The 26,502-nt window shown below is 34.3% G+C and overlaps 2 protein-coding genes across 3 annotated transcripts; one reads left to right on the forward strand and one right to left on the reverse strand.

Annotated features, from left to right (window-relative positions):
- Nucleotides 1-1,765: 1,765 nt before the first annotated feature.
- On the forward strand, nt 1,766-20,382 carry LOC135167004 (uncharacterized). 2 transcript variants are annotated; one of them, XM_064129810.1, is made up of 4 exons: nt 1,767-2,013; nt 5,972-6,099; nt 9,517-9,577; nt 17,331-20,382. In XM_064129810.1, the coding sequence occupies exons 2-4, from the start codon at nt 6,057-6,059 to the stop codon at nt 17,620-17,622; spliced, it is 396 nt and encodes a 131-aa protein (XP_063985880.1). In that variant the 5' UTR covers nt 1,767-2,013; nt 5,972-6,056; the 3' UTR covers nt 17,623-20,382. The 2 variants fall into 2 exon arrangements, with proteins under 2 accessions (XP_063985881.1, XP_063985880.1); XM_064129811.1 differs by lacking the exon at nt 5,972-6,099 and having other exon boundaries at nt 1,766-2,013.
- On the reverse strand, nt 20,359-26,110 carry LOC135167003 (transmembrane protein 192). Its single transcript, XM_064129809.1, has 4 exons — nt 25,915-26,110; nt 25,551-25,679; nt 23,448-23,844; nt 20,359-22,719 (listed from the first exon to the last, which is right to left on the reverse strand). Exons 1-4 carry the CDS (start codon nt 25,951-25,953, stop codon nt 22,478-22,480), a joined length of 807 nt encoding a protein of 268 aa, XP_063985879.1. The 5' UTR covers nt 25,954-26,110; the 3' UTR covers nt 20,359-22,477.
- Between the last annotated feature and the right edge of the window lie 392 nt (nt 26,111-26,502).

The following is a 26,502-nucleotide window of genomic DNA, read 5'->3' on the forward strand; positions in this document are numbered from 1 at the left end:
AACTGACTCTTAGTGACCAAAGATTTGACACTCTAGACCCATTTGACAAAAGGCCCTTGTTCATTAATTCCTTTCTGTTTCTTCTCTGGTTCAATTTATTAAAATCATTTTAAAGATTTTGTTACTGTTTGAAGAAAAACTATAAAAACTATAACATACTGAGATGGACTGAAAACAGCTATAGACAGATGATTCATTTTTGTCCACACACATCAAGCACTCTCAATACTCTTTTAATTATAAAAATATAAATCGCCTCTAGTGCTGCAAATTGAACATTCAAAATTAAGAATCTAAAATTAAAGGCCACCAGGAACAGAACATTACTACTAATATAATATTATGGATCGCCAGAGTTGTCGTAAAAATCCAAATGAGACTCCCGCGAGTCCAAATGATTTCCACAAAAGTTCTAATGAATATTACAATAAACAGGAGCAGAGCACAAGCTCTGCAATGAGGGTGAGACTAAGGGTCATGAGGGTCACACCTACACATCGAAAGTTCACATTTTATTTCCGGGGTCATTACAATCTTTCCCTTCGAAAGGGGTGGTTAAAAGCCAAATGATTGAAGCAGGAAAATGGGAGTAACTGAAAATTAAATTATTCAAACTTTTTTCAATTCATAATAATATTCATTAAAAATCAGAGGGAAATGGTTTTTGTCTCCGATTATTCCCACGTTAGGTACCTATAGCAACCGTTGGCTTACTGTGCTTATATAATATATAACATATAACATATAATAGATAATATACTCCATATAATATATAATATATACGATTTCATGTGAAAAAAATGGTTTCAGATGGTCTGAAACCAACGACTCCTGGGTCATTAACATATGAATATATATATACATGCGCACCTATTTTATGGAATGTGCTGAAAGAAAAAGGAGTATGGAATTGTTTTTAAACAAATAATTAAAAGTTTTTTGTTTAACAGGCGCTCGTGTCGGCTTTGAATAAACGTTTTTTGTAGATATTAATTTTTCTATTAAATTTACAAATATTATGCAATCGTTATGTTATAAAAACTACATTTCATAATAATAATTATAGACAAGCCTGTTAAAAGCTACGGAAATAACGATTCGAGTATAATGTTATATGAAACATGATTATTGCCAAAAAGCATTTAATATTACAATTTTTCGAAATATTAAGCTAAATTAATATTTTAGCGATTTGGGGCCATCAACCTACATTTTCTGTGAAAAAAATAAATAAATCATAAATATTTTATGATTTATTTATTTTTTATGCTGTAAATTATGCATTTCTTTTATTTATAAAAAATTAATTTAATGGAATTCAATTTAATTAAACCCATATATTTAATTTAATTGTTTGAAGAAGTATTATATTATATCATACCTTAGCAAAATTAAGTTACCTGACATTTTTAATCAAGATCATTTATAACAAAAATTCTCATTTCCCGCGCTCAATCCTACCCACAATATATCAATAATTACAATAATAATTTTTTCGCCACCCCTCAGCGTTCACTCTAAACCCCTCATCAGTCACTCCATTGAATTTTTCACCGAATCCAAAAACATTCACGAAGCTTTTAAAAAAACGACACGCCGATCTAAAAAATAACCAGGAAACAGTCGATTGACAAGTGAAATTGAATTCATTAAAGTGAGGCACCTCCACCACTGTCTCTTTGTTTTCTTCCTCCCACCATTTTTTTTTAATACCCAGTGGGAGAGAGAGAGAGAACTCGGGGCGTACTGCACTTGAGCTTGAGCGTACGCAACGGCTTCTCGCGTCGATCAGTCTGCGCGAGTCCATGGTCGGGCAAGGGTCGGCTTTTACACTCAGTGTCGGTAATTTCCATATGCCAAACCGTAAATCACAAGAGTTAGGTAGCGTGAGCCGGCACTTGTACCACAATACCATTGATATTAATAATTATTTGCTTTGTATGGTATACAGTGATTTCAAGTGAAAAGAGTCATTTGTGGTCAGACGTGGAAGATATCGGATATTTTTTACTGGTGGGTAAGACGAATGAGTGTTGGACTTGTGAATGCTTCAACTCATAATTTTTTTACTTGAATTGTTGCACATTTAATGTTAATAATGTGTTATATCAACGCTCTGCATACGAATTTATTTGTATGAATAAAATTAAAGAGTTTTATATGAAAAGTATTTACTTGACTAGTTAATTGTTAATTGATTGGCTATTTTTTTGTTGTCTGCTATTCACTTTCTTTTTTTATACGTTTCCGGGGATTTTTTTACAGGAGTAAATATCTAGTGGTTGGATTGTTTAGGTTGTTCACACTGTCATTGACGTTCCACTAACTATTTTACGTTTACCACTTATGTCCTAATTCGAGTTAAATTAGTAAATTAGTCTTTTAAAAATTTACAAATAAATTTGGTATATTTTTTATCAGCTGCATCTGCAATTTTTTTACTCGCATACAGTTGGATTTACTTAGATTAGCTTTTGGATTATTGAATATTTCTATCTCCAAATTTAGAAAATCAGAGATTGATATCGTGGATGACAATTATTGGTATTTATCAGCTATTTCTTATTCGTTCTCGATCAAAATAATTTTCCTCTATTTCTGGAGTGATTAATGAGGTAATTAAAGCCATGTTTTGTGGCTAATGTAACGCGAGAGATTCCTGGCAATGATGTACATGAACTATATTCGTGTACACAGATCTAGGAGAGAGATATAACTGTTTAGGTGCTGGATTTTTTTATTGTCTTTTTGGTTAACGTATTTATCTTCATCAAGTTTTTGTGAGTTTTAGTCTTATGGAATGGTGTTATAGTAGTAGTTTAGTGTCCTTCACGTTACTCTCTCCCCTTTTCTCTACCCTTCAATTATTTTTCATAGTACTGAATGCAGAGAAGCGGTGGGGAAGTTGTGGAATTGTTGAGTTAATTTCCCACTTTATTATTGATTCATATCGGGAATGATTGGATTCAGGAGAAAATAGGTAGTAACGCTTTATTTTTTATTTTTTGTTAAACTGTTCCCCATCTAGCACATGAATTACGGTAACAGTTGATGTCGTTTTTTAAAAATCGTAATACGGAAAATACGATTTTGTTAATTATGAAACCACTTGTTACCGAGATCATTCGGTATTTTCATTTGAAAAAGTAGAAAAATTTTCAAATCGATAAAATATTGTTTCCAATTTTGATTTCTATTATTCTTCCGGATCATTAGATTATTTTTTGAAATTTTACGATTCAAAAATGGCTATAAACCAAAGTTGAAAAGGACAGTATTTTAAAAATACGAAGTATTTAAAGACTTTTGGACTTGACATTTTCCGCATTCCAAGTAACGACTTATCTAAATGGCTTATGTTTTGAAGGTGCAAAGTAATTGAGTGTTTGATTATTTTGTATCTCTCATCAGTCAAAATATTAGATATTCTATTATTTAGAAATTCTATTACTTCATATTTAAAGACGTATTTAAGTATTTTGTGACTAATTATTCTTCCCACCGTTGAATTTGCTGAAATGTCTCCTCTTTTAAGATTAATTATCAATAATATTATTTTTGAAAATGTCAGAAAAAATGAGTTGACTGCAGAATTTTCTATTTATACGCGAACCAATTTGACCAGGTTGAACCCGTCCCCAAATGCAAATGCAAATTATTCATTAAATTGAATACAATATTATTATCGTCATCAGCACTCATCGATTATCAGTAAATTATTGAAATCACAAAACTTCAACAAAATGTAGCGAATTTACTAAATTAAAATCGAAGGCTAAAAATGTATATACGTTATTTAATTTTTCTCAATCTCATGAATTGTCCCGAAACGATCATCATAGCTTAATTGATGATTGAAATATCTGAAATTTAAAAAATTCATGAGTCTATTAATAAAAATCCATTAGTGGCTCATTCATTTTTAACTCAAAATTGAAATTGAAAATACTGAATAGTGAACTAGTAAAATATTTACATATAAAGTTATTCATTATTTACAACCAATTAAACTAGTAAATACTAGCGATGAAGTTCACGAATATTTAACGTTTTCATCTATTATCAATACTAAATACTGCAATTTTCAGTACTTGAATAAGTATTTAAATAAAATTATACTGAAGTATGTCCAATAAGGTTACAAACTACACAACTACAAACTATAAATATATTCTCATAACGAGGATTTCCATTTATTTACATCAAAACATTTTGCGTCAAAAATTTCACAAAAATCATCTAAATAGTACGATAAACAAATAAATACAGGCGTCCTTCTAAGATCATCTCGGAGCATACAATTTATCGCTGATTAACCTGTTATTCCACTGGCAGAAAATACTGGTTTTGTCGAGAGCGTTTCCATTAATTGATTGTTAATTTCCAAATAAATAGAGCGATTATCTCAATTAACAGTGAATGAGCGATGGGTCAGAATGAAATTGGTGGGGCAAAATGAACGGGATGGATGAAAATAATAGATTGCGATACTCCTGTGATTGGCAGCCCTCGGCTGCGCCTCGGGCCGCCAACTTCACGCTCGTTGCCACCCCCTCGCACGTGTATCCGAACTATACTATTTGTTAGTGATGTTACGTTCAACGAGTGGCGAACTGTGTCATTTTTCGTTTACTAGTAAACCAAAAGTCATTCGTTTACAAGTTTTCAATTTACAAGTTTACAAGTAAACGAAAAGACACTTTTCGTGACGGGCTGAACGTAGCAGCAGTGATAAAAATAATTATAAAAATCCCACCGAATCGCGAGTCAATTCATAAGTGACGTGAGAATGCACATTTCTTATTCTAATAAATTTTTTATCTCCCGTTTTGATTGTGTTACTTATTGGAAATGGACTATTAGAACTAATAATTCTAGAAGTAATTTTAACTATTTCTTTTCTTTATTATTTAACTTAAATAATTGTGCTCGGAAGACACTTCCGCTCTGTACCGATTCCTTAGAGGAACTAACTAGATCTACAAAGGGAAACAACACCCTGGACCTTCTAGTCGCACACTCTCAAAGAGTCCTATTCATTCCACTATGTCTACATACATAAAATCAAACCTAAACATCATACCTCACACTTCTCAGAATTCCAACACATGAAAATGTTTTTCAATTTAAATATAAACACTCAGAAGAGAATAAGATTGATTTTCGTTCTCCATTTATTTCATGAAAAAATCCAACAGTACTAGAGGATGCACCACAAAAAATCACGACACTAGCAAACTAATCAGTATGACTATCGTGGCCATCGTGACACAAAATAATTGATTATGGGAGTTCATATAATTGCACTTACTTATCATTCTACTTTGCCATTCCTCTTCTACGATCATTCTATTCCTGCTATTTTCATGTTTTTACGTCAAATTAAGATTAAATATCTTCTTTCACTTAACAGATTATTTTATCTATACAAACTTTTTATGTAAATAATTTCCATTCAAATTTTTCTTTTATCCATTCCTCTTTCTGCACTGAATTACTAAGTCTAAACAAAAATGCAGACCATGAAATGTTAGTTTGATTGTCATTGATAGCATTTTAATACCTTCTATTTTGGTCCACTGGTCCATTTTGCCTCACCGGTCCATTTTGTCTGGCCCTCCGTTTTGCCCGAATCACCTTCTGCTACGATTTTATAGTCTACCAACGCCACCGCGACCGCGGCATTGAGGTCTGTTTTGTCATTGGTTTTTCACAAATCGATTATCGATTGTCAAATGATCGATTATGACTACCACATGATCGATTATCTCCGTGAAATCCGCCATTTGGGATTAGTGAGCCGCGTCGCTTTTTATATAGGACTAATTTCCAGACGAAATTATGAACATAGCGACTAGGCATTCGCAATTTTAATTGCTGATAAATCATTTAATTTCGGGGAGAGACTAACGTAGGCTAACGATATACCGTGGATTATATTATGTTACTTTTGTTTTCCACGTTTTAACAGGTCGAGCATCGAGCAATTTAAGAACAAAAACGATGAGCATGAGAGACTGAGCGAAGGGAAAAAAATTGGCAAAAAGTGTTTGACAATGATGCAGAGTGAGGCAAGAGAGAGGCCATCAGAGTGCACAGGTAAATTACTAGGGGAATATAGTCACAAGTGAATGAATGGAGGATTATTGATTATTCTATTAGGGATATTTGGATTCCGACAGGATAAATTTCTTCCTTTTTTTTGTTTGAAGACGGGGGAGGAAAGTGTTCTGCAATATTGAGATTCAAGTATCAAAGTCGTGATTTTCAAGTTAGACAGTGAACTACTAGATCGTTTAACTCAGATGTTCCTAGTACGAGACTATCGATATATCGATATGAGTCGATTAGTGCCATATGACTCACTGATGACCCTCATGTAGCTGTCTGCGACCTCGCTATAGCTCCTATTCTGATTCTCATTTGGATGCTTATGACTTGAATCTGTCACCCTCGTGATCGGTATTATGATTCTCCCTATAACCCTGACTTTTATGTAGATCATAATTAAAACTCTCGTGACCGTCATTTTGACCCTTCTCACCCTTGATTAGGGGCTGGTGGCAGATGGTATGACCTTACAGTCTTTTACCGATCCATCCTAATATACCTCCGTCATACCGTACCCTAACTCTCTAACTAACTTACAACTAACTCCACAGGTTATGAGTTCGTTTTCCGAAGATGAAAAATATTTGCACGGTCGGGACTCGAACCCTCGCTCACGGAAACCTTCGGTCATAAAGCTAGCGCGCTAACCCCTAGGCCAAAGATACTTTAAAACATGAGAAAACGCAGTAAGATGGACTAAATGATACGGAGAATACATACGAGCTCTGCTCACTTTGCAACTCATAATGTTGGTTGATTTTAGATTGAAGTAACGAATGTTTTTTTTTTAGTGTGTTGAGTCTTTGGCTTTTGTTGTACACTTTTTTTTTTTAAGTTTTCAGGGACCAGAAATGGCCAGTAAAACTGGTCTTACCATAACTTATGTTACTAGGCCAAAGAGATCTGTGAGTTGTGGTTGATTGCGAGTCGTGGTCTAATTCTTATAATGCTGATTTGGATTTTTTTCTAGCTCTTGTGACCCTCAATCTGATCATTTCCAACCGTAATAGAACTTAATTCATGTTCCGTGTTTTCTTTTGAACCTTTGAAACTATATCCTGTCTCAAGGATGACAAGGAACAGAACCAAAAAACGATCGTTTCGAAGACGTACGATGCTCTAGTATTATGAAGAGATATCTTTAGGAGTAGAGGTCTGTTTGTTAGCTTTCTCTGATAATTATTATTAATAAATCGCCCCCAACCCTTTTATGAATTGTGTTCTGTGTCTTTCTTCGGATATAACATTGGTATCAGGAGTGGGATTCGAACCCTGGCCTACAACAGTGAGATATAATATTAACCTTAAATCCGGTTTAGACAACTGAGTTTCTTCATAAGATTACATCATTAAATCCCACTGATGTTGTTCAGATGTCGTGAAATGAGGTCATCAATGATTTTCTCGTACAGAATTATGTGGAATTGACGTCAATGTCACTGTCAATGCCGAAAGTAGGAATTGAGGTGAATTCCGTATTTCGAATATGTGTTGAGGTTAAGTGGAGTAACGAGAACAATAAGTATACATGATGTTACTAAAGTTGAGGAATCGATATTCTTGGAAATGGCGGGCATCAAATTCCATTGGCTCTCTGCCTCCAACCTATACCAGTGACATTTTCCGATTCGTCTAAATGGACGTTATTGTGCTATCGTAACGAATTTATAGGATCCACACGTGTGCAGGCGAACTACTTCGATATTTGTTCGGAAATAGGGCTTGATGGGTTGACACTGTTGACATTGATCATTTATTAAATCACTAACGATTTAATTTCGGCGGGAAAAAGAGTTACGAGGGACGCTGGTTATTGATGGGCCATCAATTTTCGGCAAATGACATTACTTGCAGGTGTTTGATGAGTTACTAGTTACTTGTCGATTTGAGGGAAAGAGAGATGATGATGGGGTAGAAAAAAACACGAATTGTTTAATACTAAATCTCACAAAGTTTACGAGTTATTTACAATTTTTTGTTGGTCCGAAAAAATTGTTGTGCGGTCTCTACTGTTCGTTAAAATCGAGATATGAAGTTGAATTTTGAGAGGACATTTTCGCAATCGCACCAGTCATTTTGGATATTCGTTCTAATTTTCTTGGAAATAGATTGTGTGCAATACCTTTGAAGGTATTGAACCAATTTTAGTTCCTCAAAATATTCGTCTCGATGTTGTTTAGATCGATCCCCGTGATATTTTTTACAATTATTTCTTTCAAGTTTGTCAGAATTGTTCTCGTGCTTGATAGTCATCCGGTGAACATTAGATTTAAATGTGGATGGCACAGTTAAGCGAGACAAATTCTCTAAAATAAGTGGCTATGATACATGAGAATCTTTCCCTTAATTTGACTGAGAATTATTTTGACGGGAATATAATTTTATTGCATAACTAAACGAAATCAATGAATTTAGATATGATTTTGAATTAATTTTTCTTCTAATCTGCTTGTTGTTTAATGTTTTGTACAAATCCATTTCATCAAAATATTACATATCTCCTTTTGGAGACTGTAGAATATAGCTAGCTATTGCAGAGATGAAGTGTGGAGTCATATGTTGAGAGAATTAAAAAAAATTAATAATGATAGAATGGAAGTTGTGTATTTGAAACATCGGACTATTTATGATTATTTTATTTTCTTAATTTTGTAAATCTTAATTTCAATGTTAATTTCAAGGGGTAGACACTATGTTGAGAATCTAATAAAAAGTGAAAGGCTAAGGAAATAATTGAAAACGTGTAACTTTTGTAAAATACCAGTATTTTCTGTAAATAATTCATAAATGAAAAAATATTCTGAAAGCTTAAACAATTTCAAGAATGCATATTAATTTAAATTAATTTCTCAGATTTTTACTCGTACAAATTAACTGACGAATTTGATGATTGCAATTAGTGGAAATTGACTTTTCAAGCAAATTTTCAATCTCAAATCTCAATCTTTAAATTTTTGCACACCGTTCTGCAATTTTTATCTGAATCGTCACTGAAAAATGATGATAAGGTCGCGTCAAATTTCCGAATTGATTCCATAATCGATGAGTAAACTGCGAGTTCCGCATGTGGAATTATAATTTTTAATGAATATTTATCTCCGTGGAGGCTATAACATTTTGCTGTCTCCTTTCGACACTTAAAATCTATCCAACTCATTCCGATCACCAGTTTGTGTTTTTTTTTTGTCTAATTTTCTCCCCTTAATTCAATAACGTAAAGTCCTACTAGAAATAAAAAAACGGCCGCGATATTACGCCTGTCAGCATCAGTTGACATGACTGGGTTATTATTTTCGAAGATCAGAAACACGTGTTACCGACTGACGTACTCCCAACTCAATAAATCATGACAAAAAAGGAACATAAATCCATATTTCACCCACTCACAAGTTTTGTATTTTGCAGGATCATTACCGGACATTGCTGTCACGATGGCTTCAGGACAAGAAATTCACGGAGTATTCAGGTGTGTAATTCATTGGCAAATTGTGTTTATTCACGAAAAATATTCTTTAACTTCTCTAACTAACGAAAATACACTGAGAAAAAAAAAATCTGTAAATTAAATATTTGATTATCTACAACAAATATAATTGGCAAAACGATGAGTTAACTCTAAGGTAATTACTTTTTGCACCATTAAAAGTTGCTCATAAATCCAAATAATTTTTAATTGGGACAATTGAAACAACTTCTACTTATTTATTTATTTATTTATTCCATGTATAACCTCTCGGATTTTACACAGTATTTCTGCAGTATCATGGACTAACTTCCTCTCCAAACTTTGTCGCATGTACCTTAGGAGCTGTACGCCACGTACAGACTCTCCTGATGAACGATTTCCAAAAGATTAAAAATTCCGATGCCTTAAGCCGAAAGAGTAAAACCCACCCCTGACGGGTCCCTTCGTCTGGCCGAGCGATTTAACAAATTCCACCGCCGTCATCGGTCCTCGAAAAACTTCTAATTGATTAAATCATAAATACAATAACTCATTAGCGGTGCAGTCCTGCTCGTATGCAATTTCTATGTAACTGATATATGCATAGCGATGCACTAAAGCAGACGTAACCCACATGAAGAGAAATAATTCAATAAAAACTACGCGAAAGTCCCGTAATTTCTGAGTGAAAACAAAGGTCCCATAAAAACTTGTGAAGGGTCCACTAAAAAGTACAGAACGCTCTGTAAAAACTACGGAACTCGCTGCATATTACTTACAGAGCCTAATCAATAATAGTAATGCGCGTAATCAGTCAATAATTTTTATCAAATCGTTATTCTCGCTTGCGAATCCCGAAACTTTGGAATCACACCCGAAATTTTCACCGGATTTCATCCAGACCACTGCATCTTGTGCTCAGATGATGAGGATCTTCCTCTCCCGTTCTTTGTTCCATCACGAAACCCGGTCCTTATGTGCCTGGCGCCTTTTCTATAGCCCCATTTCGCCAGACCCCTCTTTCCCGTATTTCCGGATTAAGTCTTTGATATGGTCTATACGCACACTGATTCGGTCTTCTTTCGATGTGACCCCAACATTTCCGTTCTTAGCCAGCTCCGAGGCTTTTTCGTTGCCGAGAATACCAGTGTGACCCGGGATCCACACCACTTCTACCTGATTGTGGTGAGCAATCCTCTCTATCAGCTGGAGGCAGTTGTTCACTAGTCGAGAGCAGAGTTCATACCTGAGTAGTGACCGCGGCGTATGAGTGTTGTCGGAGCAGATGTATATTTTCTTACCCCTGTCCCTACTGTCCAGGATTTCCCTGTTGGCCGCAAGGCCCTTAGGGCAGCAAGTTCAACTAGAAGGCACCCGAGTGGAAATTATGTAAAGCGAGCCTGAGGTTTGATCAGAACTTGATCTGGTGGTGGCCAGGTTCAACTGATCAGGCGAGACTTGATGAAGAACTGATCAGTTTTTGATTTACTCCATCTGATCGGAATTACTCTCATCAGGTTCTGATATGGTGAGCTTGATCTGAACCTGAGGTCCGTTCAGCTGTAATCACCTTGATCAAGTTCGGATGAGATGGGCCTGATCTTATACTGAAGTTCGTCTGCTTGCGATTATTCAGATCAAATTCTGATCAGTTCAACTTGAGCGGAAATCGAGCATTGTGCTTACAATTGTCATCTGCTAGGCAGAGTACCGAGGATAAATGTCTATGTACAAAAAAAGGGGGAAACGCCTAGGTACGCGTGAAGGGCGAGTGGTGCACACGTGTTGACCGCTTGCTCGGGCCACAACGACTTACCCGGGGAAAAGAGAAAAAAATGGGGAATTTCTCTACTCAATAAATTCCGTTTCAGAAGAAAGGCTCTTTGTCGAATTCCCCCCGAACGTGCCCATCTCATCTGTGCCTAGCTAAAGGTGTCAATAATGAAAAAATGGTTAAAAGATGGCATGAACATTACTATGAACATGTTGCGACGCAACACTCACCGTGCAGTATAGTCCAAGCGTTCATTCGATCAAATCCGGATCTGTTTGACGGGATTAACTTCTGATCAAGTTCCGGTTATCTAACCTCGTCAAATTCTGATCAGTTGGGTCTGATCAAATTCACATTTGGTCATATTGATCAAGATTGGATGAAATCCGAACCCCATTTTTTAGTTCAAGACATATGTTCAAACAACGACGAACATTGAAATGTTGATCTGAGTCAGAAAATAGCTATCACCGGCCATGAAGGCAGTTTTTCGTTACATGAGGATTTATTTTTCATGATCGGAGAACAGAACATCGTTTTCTTACCTCTGAACTATCCCAAAAAGTACTATTTTTCGACTCAGAGTGCGGAAAAGACATTTGAGTATCTGAACGAATATATGTAAAATCAAAGTCTAATCAATTCTAATAATAACTGTGAGCTTTCATGTGAATATTCTCACATAAGCAAGCTGGACTAATCTTCCAGTACGGACAGTGTAAATAAATTCTATTACCAGATTTCAACACATTAAATCAACTTATAAAATCCTTTACGTTACAATAATTTATAATTTATAAAGCTTTTATTTTACAATATCATAACTTTCCACAATCGATTCAGATAGAAGTTACTGAACTGCTCTGGAAAAATTTCTTAAAATGTCCTACGCGCATTGTTCCAGAGTAAAATGTAATTAAGCAAAATTTTCCAAAACTGTCACGAAATATCTTCGCGACGTTCCGCAAGATCTATTGCATATTTTTCTCTGTGCGTGAATTTTCTATTGCATTGTAAAACATGCACCAATATCGTTGTAATCGATACTATGAATATTTCCATCAACACGACACAACCGATAAAGCCAATACAAAAATTCGCACTCGACAATTGACGACAAAAATACCCCATAAATCAATAAATAAAAAATAGTCAATGTTCATGTCAATGAAACATCGATTTTCCTCATCTCATCAATTGATTTTCACGATCGAAGGCCGACGTGATCTATAATCGAAGCAAAAACATGAGGAATACCGAAGGTCATATCGGAAATGGACTACCACGAAAGATTCTGGAAATAGCTCGTGTTTCTCTCCCCCTCCTCGGTGAATCCCTCATGTGGTCTGATGAAAACATGTTACGCCCTCACGAAATGTTCTTCACTCCTCTCACATAGTTCTACATATGTAAAATACACGTTATGTTTTATATAGTCCTTTACTATCATGTTTTCACTGCCGACGAATACCACAAAATTCTACTTGCGACGGCTTTATGATGTTCATGATGTAAACGGTGAAGACAGTTAATTACAAAAGCGAAGAGATCGTAGGCCAAACATTATCCAAGAATTTCAAGTCTCCTCTACAGTTGTGGTCTATTCAGAAAAATCATTAATGAGAGCTACATAACGTTTATTTGAATCTGTGTTGGGCAGAACAGTATTTTATGAATACGAAGTATTTAAACATTTTCGACCGTGATATTTTCCACATTCTGAGCAATGAATTATCTGAATATTTTGAAATTGTAAATTATTGAAGTGAAACTTCTCAGACGACTTCGATTAAAGGTTGCGTTGGACGTTTAACGCGTTAATGGAGGAAGAATAATGTGGAACCCTTAACGCCACTTGGAAGGAGAAGAGCAACAGAGAGAGAAGGAACGCGAGAGAGAAATTTTACATCGTATTTTAGTTATCACAATCCAATTGTAAATGTTATGGATGTTAATCCGTCGGAGACCAGAGATGATAATTAATTTGCATAATGATAAATTTATAAAATGTGAATTGGAAAAAGGGTTGCACACTGTACATCATGTTATTGTCCTTTCCCTCTCGCTATTCCTATTTATAAAAGCAGAAGCACATAAATGAAGTTCGTCCGAGTCGAAATGGCGTAAGGTCTTTCCCATTGGCCGATTAAATGAATGAAGTTTCTCATTAGTCGAAAAGGCGAAAACGTTCGTGTTCCTAAGAGCATCCATTGTGAATCAAGTTACCTCTCTCATCATATTTATACCAACGACTTCCACATTCGTTCTTTTACGGTGTGATCGCCCTTCATCAGTCTATGAAAGCACAAGCACATAAATTAAATTAAATTAACCACAGAAGTCATCGACTAACTTCATGTGTAAGACTTTCTCCTAATTGGTCAATGTGTTTGAGGCGGGAAATCAAAATAATATTCTTTGTTCGCATACCCTTTCGGAAGGACAACCTGACCCTGAGGGAAAAAACTGTCCAGGTACAGTCGTCGTTTTGACGAGACTGCTACTCAGCAGTGAAACTGAGATTTTAGAACGCTCAAAATTTGTTGACTGATATCACCAGGAAGTGTATCCGGATCCGTAGGATCTTAGTCTTGCATTTTTTTTTCAACCAGGTTTTTTATTCACAAGAACCATGAGCATTTACCATATTTACAAAGCTTGAAAACTAGTATAAAAACAATCGTTCTAAAATATTTCCATTCAATTTGGAAACCTTTGACCTATGGAGACTCAAGTTTTTGGAATATTTGTGTTAGCCAAAAAAAAAAATACATAGCAACGTTTTGATGGATCAAGATAGATCCCTTCCGTAGGACTGCTTTTTGAGCAATCCCTAGTTTCATATAATTAATAACGCCACTCCATCTAACCCTCTGTAGACAAATAAAGCCATATAGTAAATACGCGGTTTTTCTTGTCATTGAGATTAAAGCTGGTGTCCCGACTATCCGTATATAATATAATAATTATGTCTTTACTCAAAAAAGTTATTACTAGTCTAACCCCACAGCTGCTACCATCGGTACTATTTTTTATCTCATACGTGCAAAATGATTAAGAATTTGAATATTTTATGGTGACCATCGGTCAAAAAATACTGAATATTTTATTATTTAATACTCGAGATATGTCTAAATATCAATTAAAAACGTATTCAGTATTTAATACGTAACTATTACAAATTGAATATATTAATGAATACTCAATGCAGTCGATCCAACTTTATTGATTTATGTCTTTATTTATTATCTTTATTTCTTTCAACTGGACATATGACTTACCATCAGATTAAATTTTCAATTCCATTATTTTCTACAGTGAAATGTTTATTTTTCGAAAAGCAAATTCTCATGCCCTCAATAATGACTTTACACAGACCCTGACAATTTGTGTTCTCCAAAATAATCATTTAATTCAACAAACTAATCGGATTGAAATTTTTACTCTGATGATAAGTATCATGAGCACTTGAGATCACCGATCACCTAATCAAGTGCATAATCAATCACTGAGATATCTTGTTTAATTCAGACAAAAGATACTGACGAGATTACACGGTATTGGACGTGTTTCGTATAGCGTGACGTAGGAGATTGACGCAAACGACAATTGTCGGCTATTAAAATCGTGCCGTAGACGTTGACAGATTCATCCTCTGCTTTATCCCCATTCAAACTCAGCATTTTAAAAGTTCACTAAAACCCACGAGTACGGAGTTCAGCTTAATTTATTCCTGATTGTCCAAGGGTTAAGCGATTGTCGAATTATCGGAAGAAATTCCCCGATCATCGAATTACAATATTTCATCGATGAGTTTGCATACGATTTGGTTTTCTTTCTCTTTCCGCATTTACTTCCGGATGAGCAACAGTTGATTTGGCGTTTACGTAAAGATTCGTCGACGGAGGGCCATTAAACTGAATTCCGATGTTTTTCACATCTCGAATTACAGGGGAAATGATAATACCGAGAGGTAATAGCGATTAACCGAGAACTGGTGAATGACTTTGCAGAAGACGAGATGAAAAACGAAAATTCTTTGAGGTTAGTTGAGGGTTCTGAAGTTAAATGAAAATAGTTGCGTAACGGTTATGAACTTGACGAGTTGAAATTCTTTTTTTAGGGGGATTCCCCGGTGAAATTGAAAAGTTTTTTCTCACGTCAGATGGACATTGGGGAACTTTTGGTATTCGTGGGGGTATCCTAAAAACTAAGAAAAATAGCACTAGAGGTAGAGAGGGTGGGACAAGGGTCAGCATTACAATTTTTCAGTTTTTTTTTTTCATTCAAAAATGTCCTGGAAATACAATTTTCATGGGATTTGGGTGCCTGAGGTCTCAAAATGTTTGGAATAGTCGAGGGTACAAAGCTGAATCGGTTTTGAGCTTCGATACATTGATTCTAAGGAGCAGCCTTTTGCTTTCGAATGGAAGCTTTGGAATTGATTGATTTAGGGGTTTTCTAATTTTGCCTCGAAATTATGTAGAATGATTTGACACGTAAAAATACAAAATTTGAGCACCATATGTGCGCATGGTCAACTTGGTTGACTCTTTTAGAAAATTAAAGAAACACGCAGGTGACCGACGCTATTCGACGAACTCAATTCGATTCGCACAAATTTGATTTCAAAAATGGAAAAGTAGATATTCGTGATGTGAGTTAGTTGTGGTACTGAGAGTCACCCAGGGGTTTAGAAAAATATATTTAACCAATTAGTAACATGAACTTCAACTAAACAGTAAATTGTGTAACAACCCCCCAAGGGATTGCGCACATCCGACATCTAATGCTTTCATATTATAGAAACTATGATCATATCAAGTTTTGACTTGTATCCTAATTTTTCATCAAATTAAAAAGTATATAAACTGAAGATATTTAAAAAACGGAAAAATAGTAATATCTTGCAATTGTCGTATCGACGAGCGTACATATTTTTATAGCTTTGTGTGGGGCTCACTCAGACGAGTATTTTGAAAAAAAAAAAACATTCAAATCCCTGCAGTAGTTTTTGAGCTATTGAGGAAAAATGAAATTTTTAAAAAATTGTATAAAAGTAAAGTTGAAAATTCTGATTTTTACCTATAAATTCTCCCATATTTTTAACAATTTCCCAAAATTAATCGTCAAAATTTCGAATTTTCTAGCACATACACATTGACATCACCTAGAAACATCATTTTTTCGCGTTTCATAACATTCTAGACAACTTGCAATTGAAATTAGAGAATCGAAGAATCAGTCACATACAGGGCCTCTATTCGGAAGCAAAAATCCGAATGCAACAGACCCATTTGGAAGTATTCTCATAATTTATTAAAAAAAAATTTTGCACAGCATTTTACAATATCCGTGAGTAACAAGAAATTTAGTTAAATTTTCGAGATAAAATTCGAACAAAAAACTGACTCTGAGATAACTTGAACCTTCAATTCGACGATTCAGGGAAATACTGGATGAAATAGACACTGGTATTCCCGTGATTCAATCGGTGATAACTTCCCAGATGTGGACATGTACGATCTTATCCAACACATTGGAGGAAAATCCTGCATACAAAGTCCCTCTATGCGAGATTTTCCAATGCAATGACGAACAGAATCGTCAGCGAATTTTCTAAAGCCATCAAACGGTGGACGTAGTCATAGCCAGAACAGCATTTTTTATTTCAAGACATATTTTCAAATTACAACGAACATTGAGAGCGTTGGTTTAAGGCAGGAAATAGCCATCAGGGACCATGAAGACAGCCTTCTTTACATGAGGAGTTATTTTTCATGATGAGAGAGCAGAGCATCATGTTCTTACCTCTCAATAACCGAGAAAAGTACTATTTTTCTGCTCCAAATTCAGAAAAGTAATTTTTTTCTACTAATACAAAATTAATTGCCATATTTACATTCTGTGAATATATTCTCTACATCATTAGGGTAATTTCCACCTGCTCCATTTCAGCCTAATGAACCCCAGTAATTAATTCCCACCCTCTGATTTCAGCCTAGTCGTGGACGACGTTGATTCGTCATCAATACTCAGCGAACAGCCAGAATGTGAAGCTCTGTCCACCGAATGTAGTTCTCAGAATTCAAACTCACAAACACCATTGGACAGTCCTGGTGGTCCACGTGAGAGAATCAAACAGATTCAAGTTGAAGCTGAAACACGACGTGATGAGTTTGCTAGACTCCTGGAGGAGCACGCACAGGTCGTAAGGAAATTGAAGATAATGGAGGCCGAGGAGCAGTTGTCAGCAACCAGTGGAAATGTCGTGCATCCAACTCACGCGTGATTATAGAGTTATTAAAACCAAAAAAAAAAACAACAATCAATGGAATTCAGATTAATGGGACCACAAGTTTGGTCCTGAAGTATTAAGAAAACATAATTTTCAATGATTTTAAATGATTTCAAAGGACTGATGTTCATTGGTTGTTCGTATTATTAAATTCCACGTGAGATGATTTTAGTCAAAAATATCATATCTTTGCCGTTCTGATGATCTTGTTCAGTCATGGAAAATTCTGTGTCAAGCCAGCCATTTAAGATGGTATGTCTTCAAAAGTCATCAAAAAAATTGAGTGTGCGATTGGAAGTGAAGAAAATAATGATAATTTTTTCTCGAAATGACTCGTTCGCTTACACTTTTGCTGGTAAAACTTGACAAATTGACATCAAAGTGAAAGCAATTCGAGAGGAAAATACATAGTGCATTTCTTCTTCCTCTAAAAAAAGGATAAATTTTCCAATTGGCTCAAGTCCCTCATGCTTCATTCGATTGAGATCAAATTTGGCTCACACATAGACTGGGAGAAAAATTTAATAAAATGGAGCGATTATTTTTTGACTCAACCACTCGCTCTTGTCTAATAGTGTCAACAGAATAATTTATTTATATAACGACGTAGGTGAGCGAGTTCAGAGGACTGCGTGATTAAATTGTATGCTTCAATCGTTGATTCTAAGAACTCCAAACATGAACCTCATGCTTCGATCGTATGTTGGATCAAATCCTCTGAATGTTTCATCGAATTTCAATAGTTAGTTGAATGCATCGCTTTTTGCTGCTCTGAAAATTTATTGTAGGCGATATCAATGGAATCACATGCAATAAGATATGTTTAATGGAATAATCACTCATTTTCAACGCGATATTTCATTGTCTACGGTATATTGGGGACCCCCTATGAAAATGAAGAATTAAAACGTTTGAACAATAGAATTCTATTTTGATACGAAAGAAGATGCTCCAACAAAATATATTTCGTAAAATCTAAAATATTTTTCTCTCAGTGTAGATTTAATATACCCAAGTACAGCTATGCAAAGATTTTTCAAAATATAATAATTTGAGGTGCATTTCAATTTGTTCTTCCCTCATGGTATATCTAAAACTTAACATGTGATTCGTGAAATATTGATATGGATTTACTCTTCTTCAATCACTATTTCTTCCTTTTTTCCAAATTAACAAGAAGGTTTCTATTAGAAATTGAAGTACCAAAAAATTTCTATTTTTTCCCACGTCAGGAATTACTTAGCAACAACCTATTCACATATTTCATGATTCTCGAGTATATCATGATGGAAAGAACTCATCGCAAGATATAAACTGAGCATTAAAATTTAGAAAAATCCAATCGAACCAAATTTCAACGCACTCGCGATGCGAAAAATAAATCAGTTTTGGTCAGCAGACTAAAAGACTTAACATAAATACCGGAAGCCCTAGATTCACTCCCTAGAATAATCTCTGATTTCTCCCGTTAACATGTCAAAATAATAACGAGCAATAAAAAAAGAGAAATAAAACATGAGAGATGAACATTTAGAGATGGTCAGATGCAACCGAATGCATGTGAACTGCACTACATTCTAGGTAAAATAAACATATTCGTAACAATGAACTAGGAAAAACTATAACAATAGTGTATTAAAAACACGACTTATACATTATTCGATTGATTTTCTAATCAATTACATTATCTCCTTAATACAAAGACAGGTGTCTGTCATCAACCTCTAAATTAAACCACCAGCAAATTCTTTAAAAAATCTCTATTTTTTTCCACGCCAGAAATTACTTCCGAATTTTCTGGAGCATCGAAACATTTGAGTGGTCCAATTTGACAAAGAATCGTCATATATTCAGGTGGGACAGTTCATAAAAAAGTTCAGAATCATGTTATTGTCTAAATACGGCTTTCCAATATGGATACTATCAGGAAAAATCAGAATCGCAGAGATATGATAAAAATATATCATCAAAGTCTGACAATTTTCTCCTGACATGTGACAATAAAACAATAATAAAACATTTAAATACAACACTGTGTAGGCCTAACACTATTCCCTTGTAATAATAACGTAAAAGGAGAAAATGTGAGCAGAAATGAGAGAATTGAAAGCTCATTGACAATGTAATCATAGAAGTGTGAAGATTTTCTTAGAGTAACAACCCAGACACATCTCATGTACCCTGAGCTCACTGAAAAATGAGTTTAAAGCCCCTCAAATGGAATAACTGAACGAATAAACAGAAAATCGCTGATTTTACGTTAATGTTCATAGACTAGTAATAGGGCTTTGATTGTACAGTTGAAGTAAAATAAATGTATGATCACAAATAGTCGGATGGCAATGAATTTTTCTAGAAAAATTATAACAAAATGTGAAAGACTGTTGAGAGGTGTGATTGGATCGTCGAACGGAGACTATTTTATTTGTGGTTTCGGTTTATTTCCACGGTCAGATTACAATACCATGATAATAATAGATTTATTAATAACGGATACAGTTAATGTTATTCGGTGATCGTATTAGAAATAACTATCGATTTTGTAATGGCGAAGATGATAAAAAACTTTGTATAAAGATGAATGCTTTTAGGTTGAATATAATTCTCAAAGAATTATATTTAACTTGTTATAAATTTACACCAATTAGAGATAATGCACTCATTGTAAGACGTGAATTATAATAAACATAATAGAATAATGTACTAGTCTTTAGTAAATGTACCATTGGAAATATATAATGAATATATATTTTATTGAGTTGGTAAAATTATATTATTTACACGCAAATGATTGATCTTGAAGATATCCAATTTATATCACAGATACCATATTTTACTTTTATGCCTATAGATGCTCTCTCTCACTCATTGGTATACTAATTAATTTAGAGGGTAATCTTAATGTATTTTAAAATAATCGATGACTTATTACGCAGTTACATACTCAAAGATGCTTCGAGAATAATTCTAAGCGAAGTTCATTATTATTAAAAGAGCAGGGGGTTTAGTATTTGTTCCGGTTTTCATTGACAACGGAACTCATTTACGAATAATTAAAGCTACAGCACTAAAAATCAATCGTGTTATGGAATAAAAGTATCATAGAAAAACGGAGTTAGAACATTATCCTTGGTATTTATCAAACGAATACTTTCAATTCACATCAGTGTATTTAGTTGACTTACCTCAAGATACTAAATGTAAGAGAAGTATCTTCAAACATTTCTCTTTGAATGAATAAGAGGCTATTATCAAGGATTGCCTATTAGAGCGCCTTTTCGTCATTTTAAATCTATTATTAAAATTTAATGCTGCCTGGTATAAAGGACTTATCTTCTCGAAACCAGAGCTGTTGTTCTCCTTGTATGAATCGATTTCCAATTTTTCAATTAAATTCGGGGTAACTTGTAATTGCTTATTGGAACTTAATTTAATTCGAATGTAAGGTCTGGTTAAATAGACTGAACTATCTGGAACAGATCGTGTTTGTTTTTCTATTTTATCTGCAGCCTTGCTCTAGACCTGCGTCAAGCAGAAATGCACAAAAAAAAGAAAATATGCTGAAAAAAAGTAAGAAAAAAATAAATAATGCCTGAATTGGGAGAGGAGAGGGAAGGGCTCTAAAAGTAAATGATTTCTTGATGGATTCACGGAGGATTATGTTAAAATATCGTTCTCTGTACAATGATTAATTATTTTTAGTAATTCTTTAATATGAATAGTCTTACTCTATAATGCGTAAAACCAAGGGAATTCAAAAGCTTTTCTTGAGGTGATTAACTGTCATTTATTGCGAGAGAAGGACAGAGGTGGCCAAATTCATGTTGCTATCTGGTGGGTTCTAAAGTGACAGTTGATCACCACCTCAATTAATTTTTTCTAATTCCCAGAGTTCTAGGCATTTTACGGTAGGACTAGGGTAATTAAAAAATTTTTAAAAATTGAAAGAAAAATTTCCGGGAACAATATTTTGAAATAATGCTCCATGAACCCCTTAGGAAATCTTTTACTTTTATAGCCCTCCCCTTTCTCATCCTCCTACACTAAATCAGGCATTACCGCCTTTGCATTTATTGCCTTTATCCTAAAATTAAAACGGCCAGGTTCTATTTTTTTGACTTTTTTTTCAGATATTTTCATTTGTTGTCTGCATTATTGCTTGATGCAGGACTGCCGCAAAGTTTCAGATAATATATAAAAACAAAAACTATCTATTCCAGATCGTTTAATGCGTCCAACCGGGCCTTAAGCAATGATAGATTTATTTGAAGATTTACATTCGTTCGTAACTAAAACGAAGCCCCCGAGAAAGTAAATGATTGTGAGAAGACTACGCCTTATAGGGAAACAACGAAGGTCTTCGTAGAAATTAGAATAGAATTTCCCGACGCAATTAAAGGGCTTTTCTAACTTAACTGAAACAGTGAAACGTAATTCCTATAATAAAAACATCGTCTCTGACTGCGAAAAGCGGATACATGATCCATTATATAATAATCACCATCATGATATGATCATATGATCATGTTAATCGAATCGGAATTTCTGATACACTAAAATGTTGATTTTTGACATTTGTATTTGTCCATCATTTTATAACAAACAAGGATAATATCATAATTTCGTTTTTCTGTGATACTTTCATACAGAAACAAAAGTCATTTTGCTAGAATACAGTTAATCCATGAAAATACAAAACAATTATTACATTCCATTCAAAACAGTTCAGATATATTGAAAATTCGTTGATATATTATCCATATTTGTAGATAGCACACATTGAACTTCTGGTTAGTAATTGTAAAACATTTTAAAGTATTTTCACTCGATAATTTTCACTGGTTTTCGTCTAAGTTTCGGCACGTGGCAACGATGCCAGGAGCATCATACGATGGCTCAATTTAACATTGTGATCTCTCAGGTACCTTATCAGATCTGCTTGCTTTTCTAGGAGTTCAGTGAGATTGGATCCTCTCTGTTGATAGCCAACTTCAGTATTACCTGCGTAGGAATCTTGAGTGAATGACGTCAACCATTCCTCCCTAGTTACGTCAGGAGGTGGTTTTGTGCGATTGAATCGACGAACGCGTTCTGGAAATGAAGAAATTAATTGTTGGACGATCCATTGTCAAATCCGAATAGAAATTGAAGGAGTCGAGAATTATCTATATGTCTGATAACATTCTCCTAAGGGAGCATTCGAACATTACATCATACGATTGGAGGGGGAGGAATTTCTGATGTATGCGATACTTTGTGACGCAGTGACGAGCAAAAAATGTTGAGTAAATATCAAATAATTAAATACTGAAATATTTACTGGAATATTTATATTGAGTAGACACTGAATAATTAATAAAATACGAAATACCAGCTATTTAGATTATTTATTCATTATTTAGAACTGATTCAAGCAGTCAATACGACCGATACTCACTAATTACGAAGTTTTCAAGTACTAAGTGCAGAAATATTTAGTATTTGGTGTCCTTCAAGTGATTAAGTATTCGGATATTTAGTCTTTTTATCACTTATCCATTCTAAATACAGCAATATTTACTACCCAAGTAGTATTTAACTAAAATTATGTTTAATAGTCCCTCCACAGTTACTGAAAAAATTGATTTGCTTCATATTCACTACTAGTTTGTCATACGTTTGCATTTCATTATTTATTATCTCACAACTATATAGTTAAGTTTGTCAGAATTTCTTAGCACAGCTGGAAATTATTTCAAAAATTATGCGTAAACACCATGAGATCAATCTTCAAGGAAATATGCTTTCTAAGAATATAATTAAAACAAAAAAATACTCACTGATATAATTCACATAAACAGGAATAATAATCATCAGCTCCAAAGTAGTCAGCAGTAAAATATAATTGACAGGAGTGAACCACTCTGATGATCGGCAGTACGTCTCGTAGTCGACCTTGTGGGTATGATGAAGAATAACAGCGAGCAGTAGATATGCTGTATTCCAGAGGGAAGCTATGAACAATGGTGTTCGAATGTGCTGATACGTTGACTGATAGAAATCAAGGTATCCACAAATTCTCAGGTTGTGATGCTTCTGGCGGATGAGGTAGTCTGTCACCATAATCATGAGCCAATAGGCGCAATGGAGGTAGAGGAATATGAAATATGTGTCGCATTTGTTACGCTCCTCCGGCCATAGAGATACAAAAATAATTCCAGTGATTTCCAAAACAGCCTGGAAATTATTTAAAAAATATAATAAAGAACTGGGTTGACCATTATATATCTTTAAGGGTTATGTGGATACCACACTATATATTCAATCATTCAAAAATGTTACATTTATGGATTAAAATGAGAGGATGAAAAGTTGCTACGGTTCATATATTTTCGGACTGATTCTAATTAAATTTCATTAAGGATTTTTTTCGTAACGTTCGTTATTACATTCTTAATATGAATAATTTACGTGACGATCCCGAAACAATGTTGGGCATAGTTGGGCATAGTGGCGTATAGTTGTATTTAAATACTAGTTTAAGTACTGAATTACAGTATTTAGGATCTACAATCAATGAAAATACCCAATTTTGGAATCCGTATTTATGTGAAGAACGTCAAATATGAAATATTCGTGTACTGAATACATGAAAGCTTCGTAATTAGTAAGCCTCGCTGGTATATACTACTTGAATTGGTTCTAAATAATGAACAGCTTTATACGTAAATACCTGATATTTTGTATTTTCCAAGAGAAGGAAAGTTATTCTGTGTTGGAATTAACTGACTAAATGCACTTATGGATTTTTATTATAATTTCTTGGTAAACATGAATCAATGAGCTACTAAAGGACTATTATTAATAGAGTAATAGACAACCATCAATTCTAAATTGAGTTGATTTAGACGTGATGATCGTTTCAAGATAATTCGCGAGATTGAGTAAAATTAAATTACCATTATAAATTTTTAATCTGCTCTTTTAGTTTTGTAAAGTCATACATTTTGGTATAGCATTGTAAATTAAATAATTTGGAAATAACTGAGGGATGCTGATAATAATGGCATATCAACTTTAATGAATAATTTGCGAATTGCCGGATACGCCTCAACATGATCAATTGTGTTCGCATATAAACAAAATTCCGCAATGTTCTTTTTCCCTGATGCTTCGAAAAATAATATTAATATTCAAAACAGAGACGATCCGTTAAATTCCAATGTGGAAAAAATAATTAGTAAGAATATACTTAAATACGTGCTTAAACATTGAGTACTCAAAAATTTAGTATTTAGTGTATAACTAAATGCTAAATATTTCATTCTTTAGTATTTAAAACTTAAACACTTAACATTGGATACGTTTTTACTTGATGTCTAGAGATGTGTCAAGTATTAAATAACAAAGTATTCAGTATTTTGACTGATTGTAAATCCAAAATATTCAGACAATTCATTATTTAAAATGTGGACAATACGAAATCCCAAAGGATTTAACTCCTTCTTATTTATAAAATACTATTCTCCCCACTACTGCATGTAAAAATTAGATTTAACAAGAAAATTTTGCAAACTTTAAAAAACTGAACGGGAGTTTTCTCAGTAAAACTCGATTAGATATTTGCTCTATTCTATGAAATATTTTATAGGGAAAAGGAAACAGATTTAGCTAATATTGATGGCTGAGAATCGCCAGCACAGGATTAAATAAAAATATTATAGCAAAATGTGCGTAAATTTATCCAAATTCTACGATTGAGCACTAGAAAATCATAAAAATAATTTGTTCAAAAAAATGGCCAAAGTTAAATATTACCAAAAACCTGATGCTTCTAACTCTTGTCAAATAATTAAACTATCTCATTAACTTGAGCTTTCAGGCGAAAGATTTCTCAAATAACCCTCAATATATACAGACAAAATAATAAATCTCATAATTACCCCAAATATCAATGGAACGACTGCAATTAAAGCTGTATCTAACGTCTGAAAGGTTTCTTCCTCCTCAGAAGAGAGGACGGGTTGTTCCTCTTCCTCCATGTTCATCGGACTGTCGAAAAACACAGCACCCTTGACCACAAAAATCACCAATCATTAATCATTCCCTTTGCACTGGAGATATTTGACTCATTAACAGCGCAGTTTATCACTTTTCAACTGTCACGATTATGAAATCCATCGAAATAGATTATAAGAAATCTGATGACTAACAATATTCATTTTGAGGTTATGTTTATGTCGATCATTGTGAACTACAGTTAACTATGTGCTCCATACATACAGAGGCATGCTGATTGTTACTTACACTCACTGGAGAATGAAAAGTACGAACCAAGCTGACCATTATCAGAAAATCTGATATCAGAATTTAATTATCCAATTATTAATTACTCTCTAATCCTTGAACACCTTTCACAATATGAACAGATGGTTAACATTTTTATGTTTCGATGAAAGGACTGACGCAGCTGTCGCAACAAGTGCACCCGCCTCAATATTTGAGATATTCGCTGGGAGAAACTCTGTTATTGATATGTTGTTGTTGTTCTTAGTTGCTCGTGTCAATGACACAATAGCCTTGAAGGGAAACTCCGGTGAACCATTTTTAGTTATGTCAGATGGGCATTGGAAAACTTTTTCCAGTAAATGAATCGTAAAATAGGGGTTCTTAGCAGCCAAGCTGCATTTTTTTAAAATTTCTTACCAACTTCTGATCGAAATGGTGAATGCGTAATGATTTTCACCCCCGGGTTGGGGTGGAAAAACTTAAAAAACACCATCGAAAAACGATTTTTCCGAAATGACGCCAGAGACGAGGTAAAAGGTGGTATAAAACGTAATTGCAGAGCATGAAATTTTGCACAAAAAAGAACCTGAGCATTTCACCCTTATT

The sequence above is a fragment of the Diachasmimorpha longicaudata genome, chromosome 10 (assembly GCF_034640455.1).
Source record: "Diachasmimorpha longicaudata isolate KC_UGA_2023 chromosome 10, iyDiaLong2, whole genome shotgun sequence".
Lineage (NCBI taxonomy): Eukaryota > Metazoa > Arthropoda > Insecta > Hymenoptera > Braconidae > Diachasmimorpha > Diachasmimorpha longicaudata.